The sequence below is a fragment of the Leuresthes tenuis genome, unplaced genomic scaffold (assembly GCF_036924035.1).
Source record: "Leuresthes tenuis unplaced genomic scaffold, fLeuTen1.0.hap1 SCAF_4, whole genome shotgun sequence".
NCBI lineage: Eukaryota > Metazoa > Chordata > Actinopteri > Atheriniformes > Atherinopsidae > Leuresthes > Leuresthes tenuis.
Window position 1 is genome coordinate 35,082,877 of NW_027325358.1, and position 18,567 is coordinate 35,101,443.

The following is an 18,567-nucleotide window of genomic DNA, read 5'->3' on the forward strand; positions in this document are numbered from 1 at the left end:
TGCTCCGGCAGAAATATATAACAGATTCAGCATCCAACATTGAGAAATCAACACTGAATAAACGTTTAATTTTCAAACAAAGACGTCGCTGACATTTCAATCGCAAAATGAATGTTGACTCAACCGGTGGAAATTGATTGACGACCGGTACTGACGAGTTAACCAAAATTAAACTATGATTCATGTTTCCTTGCTATCCGAGTATGCTGGGCTGCAATAAAAATATCTCCACATTAAAATGCTTTTTTTTTTTTCTCACAGTCATCTATCACTTAAACTGCTCTCCACCTACATTTTTAGCTTGATGTGCTCCTCTTCCAGTGACTGGTGTGACTGACTGACTAACAATATCAACGTCAGACTTGTGTGTGACAGTTACCAAAGACAGTGCATGTTGATGCCCAAACTGAACCACTGATTTATTAAACAGCCACGCCACTCTTTGGCTCTTCAAATATAAAATCACCACAATTTAAGCAAAAAAAATTAATAAATAAGAATACCGAGGACACGACTTCGGTGTCCTCTATGGTAGTTACGGCCTTGAATATAAATAAAACGGAGTTGAATCGAATTAGTTATGTATGAAATGGGCGTGGCTGAATTATACAAATAAAGGGAAATTCTTTCCAGTATACTTGTGCTCAAATCGTGGCAGTGGCAACTAAAAATGGCACTGCCGGTGGCTGTTTGAGCTTACGGTCTCTCCAAAAGCAGCGAGTTTACCTCTGATCAGTTTTATTCTGAAAATGAAAGCTGGAAGTTATGTAACATTGTTGCTGACTTAGTTTGTGGATCATCTAAAGGTTTTTGCCGTCAGTCAGTGGGGCAATGCTCGCCATCTGATTGCTGAAGCGGAGGGACAGACGGGGTTTAAAAATTGGACCCCAGTGCAACGACATCTTGGTGAGTTAACATATATGTTAAATATCCAGCCAGGCTTTGTATTTACACCTCCGTGTGTTTGCAAACGCAGCAGCAGGCAGGTGAGAAGAGTAACGGCAGTGAACATGGCTGTAGCCTGTTTTCACACGGTGTCACTCAAATTCTTATACGCACACTGTTTATTTCATTGTTTCGTGTTTTTTTCTTTTCATGCGCTTTTTGTGCAGCAGGTACGCTGAAATCTCGTAAATACGATCAGGTCGGGTGTGACTGTGGAATATTAAGCCTTTAAAGCAATAGGCACACAGCGTGTGTATTTAGGATGTGGGAAAAATGTAACGTTTGAAAATGAGCTATAATTTGACAGTGAACTGGGAATACATACAGTTCCTGTGTTGTCCTTTGATAAGATGTAGGCCATCTCAAAAGAAGTGAATTATTCATGAACATGTTCACCAGAGGTTGCAGGTATTTAAATGTTGATTAGAGAAAGAAAGACAGAAATGTAGGTGGAAGAACGCCTGGCTAAAATAGACCCTGCGTTGTCAGTTGTGTAGTATGAGTAATAATTTGGCTACAGTCAGTAGTAAAGCTGTAATAAGCCTCAATCCTCCTCTGCACCGAGGTAATCTGTGGTGGACGGAGAGGTGGGCGGGGCTTATTACAGGTAGACCACACCTTGCAGAGGTATGTCACTAGGTGCTGCTATAGGAATAGAATTACAACCAGTTAGCTGATATTGGACTGGATTTAATGGCACTTGATTTGAACTTGTTTCCTTTCTTTATATTATGCCCTGAAATGACTTTCGCTGTGATAGGGCACTATAATAAAAATTTGCACTAAAATGGATTATATGTTTTTAGATTGTGACAGTTTCAGTGAAGGAGGTCAGACAGCTGTGGATGACGTTTTGAAGCCATTAACGCTCATTTGCACAGCACATTTTAATCCCACAGAGCCAACTCAAAGTGCTTCATGTGATGTAAAAACAATAAACAACAACCATGGAGTAACTGTTGTTACATAAATCTGTGTTGGACATGTGGCTGTTGAAAAATGAACCAAAGTGTCCTTGTGGACATCTGAGCCACAATGAAATGTGACACTGCTGCTGGGCACTAAGGATTGATACGGTCTGTCTGAAGAAACACAAAACCAACTCAGAAAGTTCAACAGGTGATCAGGTTGCAATTGCTCACTGACTTGTGAGAATAGGATTTGGGTAAGAATTTTTCCATTAAGAGGAGGGTTTTTGGAACTTGTGTGCTTGAATGATAGGTGGGGCAGCCTATGGCATCGGTACTCATCCCACCTTTTAATTTCAAGTTGATTTGTGGGCCTTGGTGATCTATAAATCATTACATTCTAATTTCATTTGCAATCTACACAGTGTCCCAATATTTTTAAGGAAAGGTCTTAAACACACTACAGTTGCATCAATCAGCAAAGTTCATTAATGAGAAGTTTGCTGATTATTTCTTTGTCTTGTTTAAATAAATGTCAGTGTGAAAATGCTAACTCTGAGTCAACTAATTGATTAAAATACCAACAGCAACTCTTGTACGGACACAATGTTACAAGAGTTCATCCTAAGAGGGATGAGCTCTCGTAACTGTTTACTCATCAGGCTCATCATCTCTATAGTTTGTGCTCGGTGCTAATAAGAGGATGTTTAGCATATCGATCTGATGAAATTTGAATTTAGCTGATTTTAAACAGCCTCAGCTCCACACCTGACTACTATTAGTTGGTGTGGAGCAGAGGCTTCCTACTATTAGTCATTCAATCCAAGTCCCTGTAGAAGCCTGCAGGACATGTTTGTTTTTTGTTTTTTTGCTTGTTTGTTCATAATATATTTGTCTGCCTTTAATTGTATCACAGAAGACAAGATGAATTCTAAAAGATTTGCAATTTAAGTTATTTTACTAACCAATGACCAACTGTAGGTAATAAACTATGGAAATTCATCATATTTATCATAGATTTGTTGTCATATGTTGATACTTAAAGTACAGACAATTAACATAATGATAATTACAGTTAACATAATAATAAAAATTACAGTTAACATGGTAATAAAAATTACAGTTAACATGGTAATAAAAATGACAGTTAACATAATAATAATTAGACTACATTGGGAAAATTGTGGGGTTTTTTATGTCAGTATTTCAAGTCTTTTTTCATTTCCACAGAGATTGGGACCAAAAACAAGCAATACCAAGAACCATGGTGACCAAAAAAGCTAGGACAGAATACATGAAGAAGTTCAGGGATCCAAAATGGGAAACATTTTCTAAAAGTTACGAGGATTCTCTGAAGTACCGTCTGACTCGGCGAGTGATGGAACATTCCCACAAGCCTTGGTTCTGGGAGGGCTGGGACAGCGGTTCCAACTCCAGCGGATGGTCCACACCAAGGCTGACCCGGAATAAAGTGGCTCCTCTGTCTCTCCCACCGCCACTGACCACATCCCTGGAGGTCAAGCAGAGGCTGTCAGAGTTGAAGACCAGTCCGGAGCCGGAGCGTCTCTCTGAGGACAGGGAGACTGAGGTGGGAACAGGAAAGGTGCCGGTTGTAGATGCTGCAATACCCACAGGTGAGGAAAGTGTTAAAAAAAATATACAACAGAACTGGTGATAGCCTAACAGAGTTTGAGTTCTAAAACAGGTAAAAAAAACAATCAGTTGTTGGGATGTCATTTCAGATTTTCAAATGTGAGAAACTGATGCTTTTCTCTGTCTTAAATAGTGTAAACAGAATAGAATTGGTGCTGGAATAAAAATAAAAAGCAAGATGGTGTTGGATTATCAGACAGGGGCATGTTGCATCACCTCATACACGACATCTGATTTTTGACATTTTTAAACACAGCCTTGCAGTGCTGTCTGACCAAAACTGGCCTTTAAAATGCACGTATACATTAGACTGACTGAAACTGTAAAACACACTCAGATTTTGTGGCTGGGTACCAAATCCCTCCTGCATGTATACACTCAAACAGACTGTACATGCTCCAGAGTTCCATCTTTTTGTGTAAGTGGAAGTGTATATTTAAACAGCTGAATTCACAATAAAGCTGCTTTTATTCACGTTTCTGCTTCTTTTGGCAGATGAAATGTTAACAGTTCAGGTTGAACTTTATTGGGGTTTGTATATGTGACATGAATTTACAGAGATGAAAAAGAACAAATAGGAAGAGTTAAACATTAAATTAAGGATCGCATATATATGCTCCTCTATTTCACTTGTGTTTAACTTGACCCCAGGAAGAGTGTGTTTGTGTTTTTGTGTAAGCATCATTCTGACAGTATTAGGGCCGCAGGCCGGTTTACCTCAGAGAACTGTGATGCTAAAAATATTTAGCCTAAAGTTGCAGTGATCAGGTGGGAATACTTCTCCCTGTGCAGAGACTGGGCCCAGATATGACAGACTTCCAGTGTCTCCTCTAACACTGCAGTATGCATAATGTCAGGACACCAGCTTCTCTGCAGTTTCATTCAACATTTGTACCTGCTTGTTTTTGTTGTTATGCTATGGTTTAAATATTTCTCTATGATTTTGTGTTTTGTAATTACTTTTGATATTCGATATGGCATCAACTTGCCATGGACTGCACATGAAAATCAGCATATATCACTAAATCTGGGACAATAATACAACTAAGTTGTCATGTCCCTTCTTAAATCAAAAGCATAAACATGTGGTTAAGCCACTGTTAATACAGGCTTGCTGGGGGAGTATCCAAGAGAGAGAGAGGCAAGGAGAAAATCAACAAACTGATCAGGATATCAGAAACAAAAAGAGTTTTATTGCTACACCAAGAACTAAGGGAGTGGTTTAACTGAGATCATGGAACATTTGGACCTCAAACAAAGGCAACTAAACCATCTCAGTCCACTTTATACGTCAGAAGGAAGAATACAGTCCACATTTTCATGCTGCAGTAATTTCAAGGGCTTTCCCCCTTGTTTCGGTAAATGATAATACAGTGGTGCTTCCCTGCAGATCAGTAGTTCTCTTGTACTATGTGTGAACAGCTCTTTCCAGCTCCTAGCTCCTTGCTATCCAACCCTCTTTTAATCAGGTGGCTTAAGCAACCACACCTGTCACTGTTATGAGGGCTTCTGGGTAATGTGGTTTAAAGCCCATGCAGCCATTTTGTGTTGTGGCAGCTACCAGACTGGGATGTAGCAGCCCCCCACCTCATGACCTCTGATGAGGTCAATATATACATACACACATATATGTGTGTATATATATACATCCCACAGAATCCAGGGATTTGAATGAGTTACATTTACTTTGATTTCAAGCTGACCTTAACCAAATTAAGCCTGAAGTGTAGCTTTAAACAGCAGTGAAGTGCACTTCTGTTCTTTTCTAATGTTTTTTTTTTCGCCCACACTGATTCCTCCTGTTTATACTGTCTATGAAGATAAATCTCCTTTACATGCTTTGACTTTGAGAGATGGGGAAAAAATCCACAGCCCTCATACTATGTATTCCAATGTTAACGGCATAATTAGATATTCAAGCAGCCTGGTGTATCTAAGTTAAGCAAATATCATTCATAGTTGCAAATGCTTTAGTGCCAAAAGACCCCCACATGTTTCTCTTCCTTCAGTGAAGATCAAACAGGATGAAAAGTCTGGTGAAACATTTGGCACTAAAAATGCTGAAATGTTGGAAGACGGCTGAATCGTCAGCTAAACCTCCAATGAATGTTGCGCTGTAGATCATTTCATATATCTATTATATTACCTGCCTTTTTCCTGACTCTGGATGTGTGTAAGTCCTGGGTGGAGGGCAGGTTAACACCAATGATCATTTCATATATCTATTTCATATAGTTACACTGAAATCACATAAGGAACAAGTAGACAGATGGCAGGTATAAACTGCAAGAACGTTGTAACAAAAAATGTTAAATGGGTATGTGGCTTTCAACTGAAGAAACACCAGAGAAACTGTAAAACTGTCCTGTGATATGACCGGATTCAGTTTATGAGCAGTGCAGCCGGTTGCTGTTTTCTGTTAAAAGATCAAAATAAAATTATCTTCTCTGCCGCTACATTTTTGTCTGTCTTGTGAAACAGAAGTTGTAGAAAATGGTGTGAATGAGGCCAATAGAGGTTCAGTGAAGGTGGCTCTGAACACCAGTGGACCCTCAGATGACACTGGGACAGACAACGGACCGGCTGACTCTGCTTCTTCTGATGGAGAGCCGCTGAACAGAGCACCACGAACACGTCACTGTCGTCGCACCCCTCGCTCTGAGTCAGGACAACGGAACAGTTCTCAAGACAACACACAAGCTGTATTCAAAAAGCCACCACGAGCCAAGAGTCAACCACCTGTCAGCACAAAGAAACACCTGAGGCCATCCAGCCAATTGGACTGGACTGAGCGAGAGATTGAGGTGATATTTGTGTTAGTCTTAGTGACTTTGTTTCTTTAAAAGCCTTTCAAGAGATGCTCTGGAAAAAGTCAATAAAACAAAGAATTTATTGAAAAAATCTGAATCAGAATCAGAATTAGCTTTATTGGCCTTGTATGTGAACACACAAGGAATCTGACTCTGGTTTTTTCTTAGCTCACGCTGTACATAACAAACATTCAACTAGAAAGAACAAGGACAACAAAAAACAATAAGTTAAGAAAGGTATAAAAATATGTCAGTGGAGTGTTCAGAGGTCCGGCCTATATATACCAGTATATACATGTTATGTTATTTACAGTGAGGATTATCCTGTTCGTTTATGTACAGCAGTGTTTCTCAATTCCGGTCCTCATGACCCACCGCCCTGCATGTTTTCGATGTTTCCTTCCTCCACCACACCTGATTCAAATGAATGGCTCCTTATCAGGCCACTGCAGAGCTTGATGATGAGCTCATCATTTGAATCAGGTGTGGTGGAGGAAGGAAACATCGAAAACATGCAGGGCAGTGGGTCATGAGAACCGGAATTGAGAAACACTGATGTACAGGCAGTATATTGAGTATATTGAGCATGATAAGACATTATGAGAAAGTGCAAAGTGAAAGATTGATTTTAGAATCAGGGGGTTACTAACACTGGGTGACTGATCAAGTGTTCATCAGTGTGACGGCCTGGGGGAAGAAACTGTTTTTGTATCTGGATGTTTTGGTGTAACGCCTGCCAGAGGGGAGAAGTTCAAACAGATTGTGTCCGGGGTGTGATGGGTCTGCAGAGACGTTACCTGCCCTTTTCCTGACTCTGGATGTGTATAAGTCCTGGATGGAGGGCAGGTTAACGCCAATGATTCTCTCTGCAGTCCTGATTGTCCATTTCAGTCTGTTCCTGTCTTGTTTGGTGGGTGATCCAAACCAAACGATGATGGAGATGCAGAGAACAGACTGGACTATTGCAGTGTAGAACTGGATCATCAGCTCCTGGGGCAGGTTGAACTTCTTGAGCTGACGCAGGACGTACATCCTCTGCTGGGCCTTTTTGACTATGGAGTCGATGTTGGGTGCCCACTTTAGGTCCTGGGAGATGGTAGATCCCAGAAACCTGAAGGTTTCTACAGCAGACACAGAGTTATTAAGAATGGTGATGGGGGGCAGTGTGGGGGGGTTGCTCCTGAAGTCCACTGCCATCTCCACAGTTTTGAGCGTGTTCAGCTTCAGATTGTTCTGATCACACCAGAGGGCCAGCTGTTCCACCTCCTGCCTGTATGCAGACTCGTCACCATCCCGGATGAGGCCGATGACCGTTGTGTCGTCTGCAAACTTCAGAAGTTTGACAGATGGGTCTCTCGAGGTGCAGTCGTTGGTGTAAAGCGAGAACAGCAGTGGGGAGAGCACACATCCCTGGGGGGCGCCTGTGCTGATTGTCCGGATGCTGGATGGGATTTTTCCCAGCCTTACCTGTTGCCTCCTGTCTGTCAGGAAGTTGGTGATCCACTGACAGGTGGAGGCTGGGACGGTGAGCTGGGTGAGTTTGGAGTGGAGGATGTCTGGGATGATGGTGTTGAACGCTGAGCTGAAGTCCACAAACAGGATCCTTGCATATGTCCCTGGGGAGTCGAGGTGTTGCAGGATGTAATGCAGTCTCAAGTTGATTGCATCATCCACTGACCTGTTTGCCTGATATGCAAACTGCAGGGGGTCCAGCTGGGGGCCTGTGATGTCTTTCAGGTGGCTCAACAAAAAGAGAATATTATAGGTTTAAACTGGTGTTACATCATAGGTATGATAATGAAAGATTTGTTTCTTGTGTACTTTTCCTTACAGCCCTCATTTATATGCTTGTATTCTTTTAGAACGTTGCATATATAATATTAGAAAAACCTTAAGTATTGTTAGTCTGTTTCTTTAGTGCTAATCAAACTGTTATTTGAACTAAATTGACATATCTCCCTGTGACAGCCTCAGATGTGAAATTAAAAGTCAGAACAATCTGACTCCTTGGAACAGCATTCACAGGACACTAGAGCAGTGGAGCTGTGTCACTAAACTCTCTGCAAGCATTAATAATAAACCACTGGTGTGCTTTTCAGAAACAAACCCCCTCTCTGGTTTCACAGAGCCACACATCCAACGCCTGTGTGCAGACTCGGCGGGAGTCCGACAAGCAGAGCTCCAACCTAGACCGTCGGCGGGCTCGATCAGCTGACCTGGAGAAGATGAGGCAGTCGCAGTTGACAGTGGTAGATGACCGCTGGATGACAGAGTACATGCGCTGCTTCTCAGCCCGCCTCAGGTAGAGACGGGAACCACAGACCTTTGAAAACATGTTTCTTTAACAAGAGGTTAAAATCAGGTGTGAACTGTTATCAGCTGAAAACAGACTGAAACACATGTCTTAAAGTCAAGAAGTAGGCAGAGGTGCTGATACAGAAAGAAACGTACAACAACTGCAACATTGTCACTGATAAGAACATGATTTTTAAAAGTCACATTAGGTTTAGTTTGACTTATTCCATCAGGTTCAAATGCTGAGCTGATGTTTGACTCCATGATAAGTAAAACAGAGGACATATGCATGAGAGCTTGACTCTTTCTGTTTCAGCTTTTGCACTAGAGTTTAGTCCTACAGAAATGTAACCGTGCACAAATAGACAGTGTACTGAACCTACAGGATAGTATCAGTTGATTCTACAGATTCTCTGTGCATTACAGAGAAACTGTATAGTTTCAGCTGTTTATCACTCTGATTACAGCCTTACTGTTTTGTGCGCTGCAGATAAAACAGCTGTAGAAATCCACCATACCCAACATACAGACACAGCAGAGACCAGCAGGTGAACAGCATCGGTCATAATGATAAAGTCTGTTATCTTCAACTGACCAAATATTAGTCATTGCAGCTTTAAAAGCTGAAATCTGGTCCAACAGTTGATATAACTACAATAGTTACAAATATGAACCGCGGACAGTGAACATGTACCTGTCCTGTGCAATGGAAATTCTACAAGAAACTCTGAAGCTCCTTTCCTCAGCATCGGAACAATTGGACCAGCTCTTTGATGGCTGATTTTATTCCAATAGGAACCTAAGCAAAAAAGACAATTCAACATGACCCCTGAAAACACTCAGTTTATCCATACAGTTACTTATCAGAACATTGACTTTTAGGCCCATGATGGCCCAGTATAACCTTGCCCACTTCTTTACTTTATTCTACATTCTATACAATGCAATAATGAAATAATGAGACAACAGAAGCAGTGCTGTCTTGTAGCTGCAGTGTTTTTCAGAGTGAATCGCTGCTGTTTAGGAGGAAACACTTTTTTTTCTTGACCACATTCACTTTTTTGCACATATATGAAACACACAAATTAAAAGCTCCCCATAGATGATTGTTTTAATTTTCATTTAATGACATATGTACACGTCTGGTTGAACAGATCTGCATAAGCTGAATGAATCCCATAAAACCCTACAGCATAAAGGTGTGTTCGTCCGTTTTTAACGTGACGGCAGCGATTCAGTGTGCTGAACGAGTTAAAAGTTTTTAGTTTTAGAAGCGGTGAACCACTTTGTGTTTTTCTAGTTCTGTAGAAGCAGTTTGCTTTTGATGATGAACAGACGGCTGAAATTCTAGAATAAATCTTACTCAGCTTTTCGACATACCTTTAAAAAAATCACTCCATATCACTTTCTGAATGTTCTTTATTTTTCAACATGACAGAAAATATATTTCTGTGATTTAGCTGTTAATCTCCTTAAAGTCAGCTTCAGGTTTTTCAGTTCTCAAGGCACCTGAATGTTTACAACTCAAAGGCAACAGAAAGGACCAAACTGGAATATTTTTGATATCTGAGTATTTTTAATTTTTTTAGATTAGAAGAGACTACTGCTGGATGATTAATGGGAACACATGCTTTATCAAATCAGATGAGTATGTAATGTATTTTCTCAATAAAAATGACATAAGCTTGCAAACTTTGCTATAAATGAACCTCACTTAACTTAAATCTCGTGACTGTTGAATCATTTTAGAATTTAGTTGGTGTTTTTCATAGCCATCTTTGTTTTTCCCTTAAAGCTTTAAAAGGTAGGGTGAGGTGGTGAGCATTAAGTTGGTTTCAGTTTGAAACTTCAGCACCAAATGTCACAAACTCTGACATAGTGTTTCTTTCAATCAAAGTCTTTGAGACTCTTTGGCTTGAAGGACATACATCAAACAAAAAATGTACATCTTTATATTTCAGGGTTTCCTCCAACGTCTTACAAATGTTCAAGGAAAAATAGAGCCATACATGGCGGTCGTCTTGTCTCTAAATTGTTTACAAGATGGCATTTTGCCTGGATAAAAGATTTCAGTTAAAAAAGTTTGATCCAATTTAGTAATAATCTATTATTACTAATAGATTATGACACTGTTGAAATTAAGTCTGGAGGATTCTACTGGATACCCTGAAATAAGCTTACTCTTTCAGTCCTGCGTTTATATCCTGAGCTGGGATGAGCTAAGGAATGTTGATAGCTAATGTAATTCAACTTTTAACTGTTTGTATCACGTACTTGACATTTAGGTTTTAAATGTATCCATCAGCAAGACTGACAGGTTGTGATGAAAAGTGAAAGCTGCAAGTTTTTGATGTCATAGTGAAGAAAAAAGTTTTGTTTTTGATTGGTGATGTAACTAAACATTGTAAATATGTGAGTGATGTCATTGTCCCACTTTGTGAACCACTCTGAGGGCTAATCTCCTTTATGTAACTGAATGCTTCTAAATTCAGTGGGAATGTGTCCTTATTCCACCGCAGCTGATCCTCCTCAGTCTGAATGTGCACACATATGAATTGATTCTTCATTTAACAGGGTTTTTCTTCACTTTGCTGTGAGACAAGAAACCTCTTGTCATTTTGAAAATGCCCAGTCTGAAAGAACACACCATGTTTACCACAGAAAGAAGTGCTCTAAACTTTTACTGAAATAAAACTAGCACTACCACTCTGTAAGAAAGCTCCATTACAGGCAGAAATTCTGCTTTTGAAGTCTTTATCAAGTATTTTAAGTTTAATTAGCTAGTGATGATTTTGTGTTGGTCTCTTTGTTTGATCAAACATCCATACATCCAATTTCTAAACCTGCTTAATCCGATTCAGGGACGCGGGAGGGCTGAAGTCTAGTCTGATCAAAGGTTTGAACTACATTTCTCACACCTTTGGGAGGCTTGAAGCTGAGAAGTGATTCTTATTTTCAAGTTTCAAGTTGTTTTACTTCAAATTATTAAAATATTTGCATATTACTTTTTCAGTCAAGTGCTTTTTATAAGCTCTCATGTGTAAATGTGCAATATTTCTCTCTCAGTTGGAAATAGCTTGTGTTGTTCTTATGTGGTGAAGAAGGTTACGTTTATTCTTAAAAAGATTAATTTAAATGTGTTCATACTTTACAACTTTGCCATCTTCAGAGTAAAAGAAACAAAAAATATTTAAAAAGAAGAAACAATTCCCTGGCAGTTTCTCACATTGTTCATTGGAAAAGGATGCATTTGATCAAATCTAATATGGTCAAAATGGAAATAAAAATGTTGAGACTTCAGCTGTCAGAAAGTCAAGTTGATTGTAAAGTTCATCTTTTATGAAGGAATAAATTAAGACCTAAGTTTATAAGCACTATGTATCCTTTCAGCTGGGTGTGCTGTCTCAAACTGAACTCGTTTCACTTTTGATTGAAACCAAATATTTGAAGCTCAGGGGGTTGATTTTTAACACAGCTGACACAAGTGATAGTGACTCTGCTTTTAAACATCCTGTTCAGATGGCATTTGCTGTGATCTGTCAGATTCCTCCCTGTTTCAGCCATTATATTAAACTTATTAACGAATAATAACCAATAAGTTGATTATTGAGCATAAGAATGTTCAGACAATCAAAAGAAAGTATTTAAACTGTTCTTGAACAAGTGATTTAAAAAGGGGAAATGATGAAAAACACAAGGCTACTGTTTTGGAGAAAGTGTTATTTCCTGCTGTGGTCTACTGGCAGAAGATAATATATGTTTATTATCCATTAAAATATTTTATTATATTTTAGTTCAACTGATGTTTACATTTTTGGTCACTGTATTTGTATTTGAAAACATGCACAAAATATATTTTCATCCACTTTAAGGTGTTGCTGTGAATAAATTATTTGAATAAAATCTGATTTGAGTTGTTTATGTTCCTATCAAACACCATTTCTCCACAGTTGTAACCCTTGTTGGACCAGGCTTTCTGGTCTGAGACAGGATGTTCCTTATTTTAACAATATTACGAAGTCTTAGAAACCTGTTTTATATGAGTTAAAGGTCAGATCCTGGTCAAAACATAACTCACTTTCCTTACAGTAGTACTAGAAGCCAAGGAAATGCTATCTAGAGTAACTATACAGCTAGACCAAAGGCAACAACTTCAGCTTTGTCTGAATTTAAGAGCAGAAAACTCATCCGAGTCTTTGTCTTTAAGACATGCTTGTAGTCTAACAAACTGATTGGTTTTATAGATAAGTATAGCCGAGTATCATCAGCATACCAATGGAAATTTTTGCCATGCTGTCTCATAAGATTTAATGGAAGCTTGTACAAAAATCAGTCCAAGCTTTCTGTGGAACTCCATGACTTACTCTGGTATGTGAGGAAGATTCCTCATTTAAATGTGGATGAAACATTCGCGTTTCCCTCAGAGCAGTGCCGAACTCTTAATTCTTTCCCTTCGTTTTCCCATCAGCAGCTTTTGAAATCTTCCCATCACAGATAGTATTGTTGTCATCAAGTGCTTCTGAAAGTACCACCTGTTTCTCCTCAGATATCCGATTCATATTGTAGCTCAAGCTTCATAACATTTGTAAAATTCAAACTTGACCATAAAAATCCAGCAGGCCTCACATTATTCACCCTGACATAGAATTGAAAACCTTTGTTGCTTTCATTCAGATCTGTGTGCCCATTGGCTGTGAGGGGCTCAAATCAAGAAAATCACCCTGACCTGCACCTTTGTGAGGTTTTAATCTTTAATCCAATCAGGTGATGTTCAGGTGGATGGTGTCGCTGGTTTTGTAGCTCCACCCACATATCTGCAGATTATTTTCCAAAGGTGATATTTCTGGAACATTTAATCTCTTTAAAACAAATTAACTTGGAAATCACATCCCTTTGCAACACCAGCTACTTTTCTATCATCAAAACATTTCAGCATGTGCAGAGGCGTTCTGTTCAAGGACAGTAATGAAAACTAAATGAATGTGCTCTGAAATGTGTGGCTGCAAAAACTACAATATGTGTGCCTTAAAAATAAGAATTTCCCTTTAAAAGCACACCAGATTAAAATGTCTGTACACTTGTTTATTTACAGCACAAAACTTAAACGTTTCAAAATTAAACTGAAACAGATGCTGTTCTTTTTAACTGATGCGAGTCCAACATTTCTCAAAAAAGTCTTTTTGGGGAAAAAACAAAAAGATTTTGCACTAAAACATTTCATTAAAACAAAAAATCCCCAGCAAAAAAAAAAAAAGAAGCAAATTGTTAGACTTAAAAATCCAAGATATAAAACAAATAAGGCATCATGAGGGGAGTCCTGCAGCGAGGATGCTGCCCAGCAACGTTCGGTCCTTCAGAGCGTTTTCTACGTCTTTCTCTTCAATCTTCAGAAACACCTGCATTAACAAACTTGAATGTCACGTTTCGCCTTCTGAAAACTGTGGAATTGCATTGGAAATTAATCAGCCTCATGTACCTTAGTGAGACGAGCCTCTTTGGCTTTCTTCAGAGCGAAGATTCCTCGACTCTCCAGCAGACTGCAGAGTGACAAACACTCGCCCTGACCAACTCGGGACACCTGCCTCTGAGCGCACAAACGACTGTACACCTCATGGAGCTGCAACAAACAACTCTGAATTTACCTTGCACTCACATGTAACACTCGAATAATTATCCAACAGGACCTGATCTGATCGTCTTTAAGAAAGCATCCATGTAATCTCACCTTTCCCAGGCCGATCTCTTTACTCTTTCCATTGCGGATGAGCAGCAGGAGGCAGCAGACCAGTAGCTTTTGCTGCAGTGGGAAACTCTCTCCCTCTGAGCCGCTGCTCTGAGTCACCATTCTGTCACCATATACCTCCGATAGCACCTGTGCAACCTGCGGGAGGCTGACCCGAGACGCTGCAGACAAACCAGAAACAAAAGTTTCAGCAACAGTGTTCACTAGTTCAGATCAGCTTTTTATCCGTTAGTCTGTACAGCTTCTAAAATCAGTGCGTCAGTCATTAAGTTGCAATTAAATTTTTTTTTAAGTTCACGACTGAACTTACCTTTAGTTTCACTTTTTGAAGCAGCTCCCTTTTTTCTCTGATCAGCCTCAACAATTTCAACTGCTCTCCTGAGAAAACAAAAAAAAACATCTGAATCTATATGAAGTCTGGGATTTCTTTCTTTTTTTGCCTAACAGCATTCATTGTGATCCAACATGTTTACCTGCAGATGTCCAGAGCTTTTCTAGCATCTCCAGAGACAGCCGACACTTTCCTGGCACAGAACTGGACCGCGGAGGCATCCAGGATCCCATCAGCTGATGCCTGAGGAAAAAAACAAAACTCCTGAGCACAAACGGTGAATCAGGTTGAAAAAAAATAAAAATCACAAATTAAGTGTTTACCTGTGTGAGTCTGTCTTGTACGATGGCGGTGAGCTCCTGCCGGCTGTAGGGAGAGAAGTGGAGTAGCTGGGGGCGACAGTGAGGTCGAGCCTGCAGTCTGGGCAGGATGCGGTCCGTCAGGTCCAGAGCATTGGCAACACCTGCACATAATCACAGTTTGGTTAGACATCTGCACACAGGACTGACTGAAAAATAAAACCTAGACTTTAATCTATATATACACGTCTACAAGTCAGTGAAAAAAATATGAACAGATGTGAATAACGTGCATTTTAGTTTGCAGGCTAATCTTTTCTGTCTTTGTGTTACTTTTGTGTTACATTTTGAGAAATGATAATAAAAACAAAATTAATGAGCGATCTGAGAGATCATATACATTTTACAAAAACAAAGAACAGAAGTTGCTGCAGTAAACCCACATTATCACAGCCTGCAGATCCTAAGATTTTTCGCTCCAAGTGACAAAACCAGACACACAGGTGTGTATGGAGAAGCCCAGACATTTTTTTGGGTTGAGGTCTTACCAATGAGGCAGAGACGAGACTTTGGCAGGTATGGCCATTCAAAGATGGTGTAGAGGACGTCCTGAGCTTTGCTGTCCAGCTGATCCATCTCATCCAGAACAAGAAGTCTGAGAAGGAAACAGATGTTTCATTATTGCTCACAGTACAGTCATGTCTACAGGTTGTATTGCCATTTTACATATTCAACAGACTATGATTATAATAAATCGTTCTTAAGCATGTGTACAATGAAACAGAGATTGGTAACTCACATAGTGGGCCCCGGGACCATCAGGAACCTCTGCAGGCCGTTCTGTCCACCAGACGCTTTCAGCTTGTCAGCCAGCAGTGGGAAGATGGCGTGGGAACTCCGCAGACTCATGCAGTTCACCGTCACCGTCTGCACCGATGACAGCTCAGCCTAACGAGACAGCAGCACACCGATTAGTGATGAAATAACAACCCTCGTGAGCAAAATGGTCAAACTATGAGTCGTTTGAGAGTAAAAACTCAAACAAAGCTCAAAAAGATGCATAACAAATCTTCAACTAAAGAGCCAGGTACTGTCTACATGGAAACCATAAAAGTTGTTGGATCTCCAGCTCTAACTTCCACATATCTGCGATGACCCAAAGTTTTCACCGGGCACCACTAAAGGCCGCCTAACTGCCTCTCACCCTCATTTCCTGTAGCACACAGTTGAGGCAGGCTGTCTTCCCAGTCCCTGGGGCTCCTGAGATGTAGAGGCTGCCAGCACGGTGCTGCAGGACCTTCTCCTCCAGGAAGGACCGGATGGATGCCTGCTCAGACTCACGGGACAAGAAGCGCTCAGGGATGGCAGTATGGAGCGCCTGTTTCACACTCTGAAACCTGGACTCTGTGAGAGAAAGAGAGTTTGCAGGTTAGTAATGCTGCCAATGGACCACAGGGACAAACAAGACAACGCTCATTATGCTTTTATTCCAAACATTAAAATATTCTGTGTGGCAATTAGAAAACTGACTTCATATTCTCTGCTGATAAGATCTCTCCAAAACCACAACTGAGTGTCTTTCAACAGCGCAGACACCTGGGAGTGCTTACTTTCTGCAAACAGCCAAGCGACTGGCAGCCTCCTCTCCTGATTGTGAGGGACGGGACTCCCAGAACATGGTCGTCGTGGAGAGGTCTGAACCAGCTGTCTGCGCGGCAAGACCGGTGAGTTTTCATCAAAGCCCAGCTTTCGTGGCGAGGCCAGAGAGGGTCTGTTCTGTTTTGGTGGTGAAGAGCCGAGGTTGCAGCCATTATCATCACCTTGAGAAAGAAAATACAATAATGCTTGAATTTCCTAGACATCCTGTCAGTGACAGGAAGACTGATTTCTATTTGGAGTTCAATTAGCCTTTCTTATGGAGGACGGGTCAATCTCTCACCAGTGCGCTTTCGAGGGCTAAGTGGGAGCCGTGTTTGGAGAGTCGGGGAAGAGGGTGGTTGTGGAGGCTGAGATACTGGGCGTCTGGGCGAAAGGGGGGATGGGGGGGTACCCTCCTGCTCTGGGGAAACACATGGGGGCCCGTCACTGAGGCGTCTGGGTAACAGAGAGGTGGCCAAACCAGCAGGGTGTTTCGAGGAAAGGGGCCCAATTCGGGTCAGAGCGAGGGGCTGAGGCTTGGGCTCGGTTGGTGGTAGAACCAGAGAGCTCTGGGACTGGGGGGTCTTGGAGCGAGGGGCCACTCTGCAGGATTTTCGTCGCTGGAACTGCAGTGTGGGCTGAGCTTGGCCCTGAGAACGAGTGTTGGGCATTTTGGGTTCTCTGTGAAACAAAAGATGGCACATGATTAATGATACAAGACCCAGAAATCAACATTCAAATACCTGAATTTAATACAAAGTGTTTAGTGAAAATCTGATGCAATTGTGAGAATTTGGTTTATTGGCTTCTTTGGTGATTGTTTTTATCCGGTTCTTGCAAAGCAATTTCCATCCATGTCCAACCACAGATGATGAGGATTACACTAAGCTCTATGCATCTGATGAGAAATAACTCAACCTCTTAACCCTGGTTTCCATATTTGTTACAAACGCACTGTAAATCATCAGAGCCTTTCCACGCTCTTCTGTTCGAACAGAAATACGCTCCTTAAAGAGTGCTCAGAGTACTAAAATTCGGTTATTCTGGCATCATTTACCTGAAAGGTTTCAGTGAACTCGATGTAGTTTCTTATTAAAAATCAACAAATCTTCATTTTAAACAGAACAACCTAAAACTATAAGCTACATTAGTGAACAGGAATGAACAGGAAATATGGCGCCAAGAATCGGCGTCGGCAACATTACAACATTATGATGACTTTTGGTTGGTCAAAAACACATCTGCTGAATTAACTTAAACTGTGACATATAAGTTTTACCAACATTTTGAATAATAATTTACTTAGCAAATGTATTATAGAAACTAAACCAGCAACCCCACGGATTATCAGACTTCCGCCCTTCGATTAACTAACTTTAGCCTTTAAATGAGCGACCTGGAGATACACGTACCTCACTGAAAAGTTGAAAGAAGTCCTTTGAGTTCAAAGCGTAGTATCTCCTCAGTTTAAAGCTTTATGTGCTTCTTTTTCAGTCGGACGACACCGGTGCTCTGATACTAGACTTGCGCCAAATCTCCTCTCCAGCTGGCTCTCCCGCTGCTATTCTCTGATTGGTCAGAGCAATAACTTCTGCGATGCTCATTGCTTCAGTGCTCTGGACGGATGTTACGTCAGCGTTGCTTTAGCAGGAAATTATCGGTGGCGGGAGTTTCAATACAACACCGTTTTGGCGGATTAATTTTCCCGGGAACCTTATAGCTGTTTTGTTACGTTACCGTTAAACATAGTGTTTTTCTTTTTTAATATCATTCATCTTGACAGTGACGCAATATCTAACGTACCACTGAACTTCCGACTCATGTAAACACTTATGAAGGTGAAATTATACAAATTTTAAAAAAAGAAATGTCCTGAATTTACAGCATCTAGAACTCCAAGTCACATTGTGAAATCCACAATTTCGTCAAAGGTTAACTTTCAGGA

At 40.6% G+C, this 18,567-nt stretch overlaps 2 protein-coding genes across 4 annotated transcripts; one reads left to right on the forward strand and one right to left on the reverse strand.

Moving 5' to 3' along the window:
* The first annotated feature begins 782 nt into the window (after window positions 1–782).
* Window positions 783–12,192, forward strand: ccsapa (centriole, cilia and spindle-associated protein a). 2 transcript variants are annotated; one of them, XM_072383579.1, is made up of 4 exons: window positions 783–906; window positions 3,084–3,487; window positions 5,988–6,310; window positions 8,416–12,192. In XM_072383579.1, exons 2-4 carry the CDS (start codon window positions 3,118–3,120, stop codon window positions 8,620–8,622), a joined length of 900 nt encoding a protein of 299 aa, XP_072239680.1. In that variant the 5' UTR covers window positions 783–906; window positions 3,084–3,117; the 3' UTR covers window positions 8,623–12,192. The 2 variants fall into 2 exon arrangements, with proteins under 2 accessions (XP_072239680.1, XP_072239681.1); XM_072383580.1 differs by having other exon boundaries at window positions 8,443–12,192.
* Window positions 12,193–13,862: 1,670 nt separating this feature from the next.
* Window positions 13,863–18,155, reverse strand: cdc6 (cell division cycle 6 homolog (S. cerevisiae)). Of its 2 annotated transcripts, none has more exons than XM_072383890.1 (12): window positions 18,040–18,155; window positions 16,924–17,303; window positions 16,595–16,804; window positions 16,189–16,388; window positions 15,784–15,932; window positions 15,533–15,639; window positions 15,009–15,148; window positions 14,828–14,928; window positions 14,665–14,732; window positions 14,337–14,515; window positions 14,088–14,228; window positions 13,863–14,007 (listed from the first exon to the last, which is right to left on the reverse strand). In XM_072383890.1, the coding sequence occupies exons 2-12, from the start codon at window positions 17,291–17,293 to the stop codon at window positions 13,915–13,917; spliced, it is 1,758 nt and encodes a 585-aa protein (XP_072239991.1). In that variant the 5' UTR covers window positions 17,294–17,303; window positions 18,040–18,155; the 3' UTR covers window positions 13,863–13,914. The 2 variants fall into 2 exon arrangements, with proteins under 2 accessions (XP_072239991.1, XP_072239990.1); XM_072383889.1 differs by having other exon boundaries at window positions 18,035–18,155.
* Window positions 18,156–18,567: the final 412 nt, after the last annotated feature.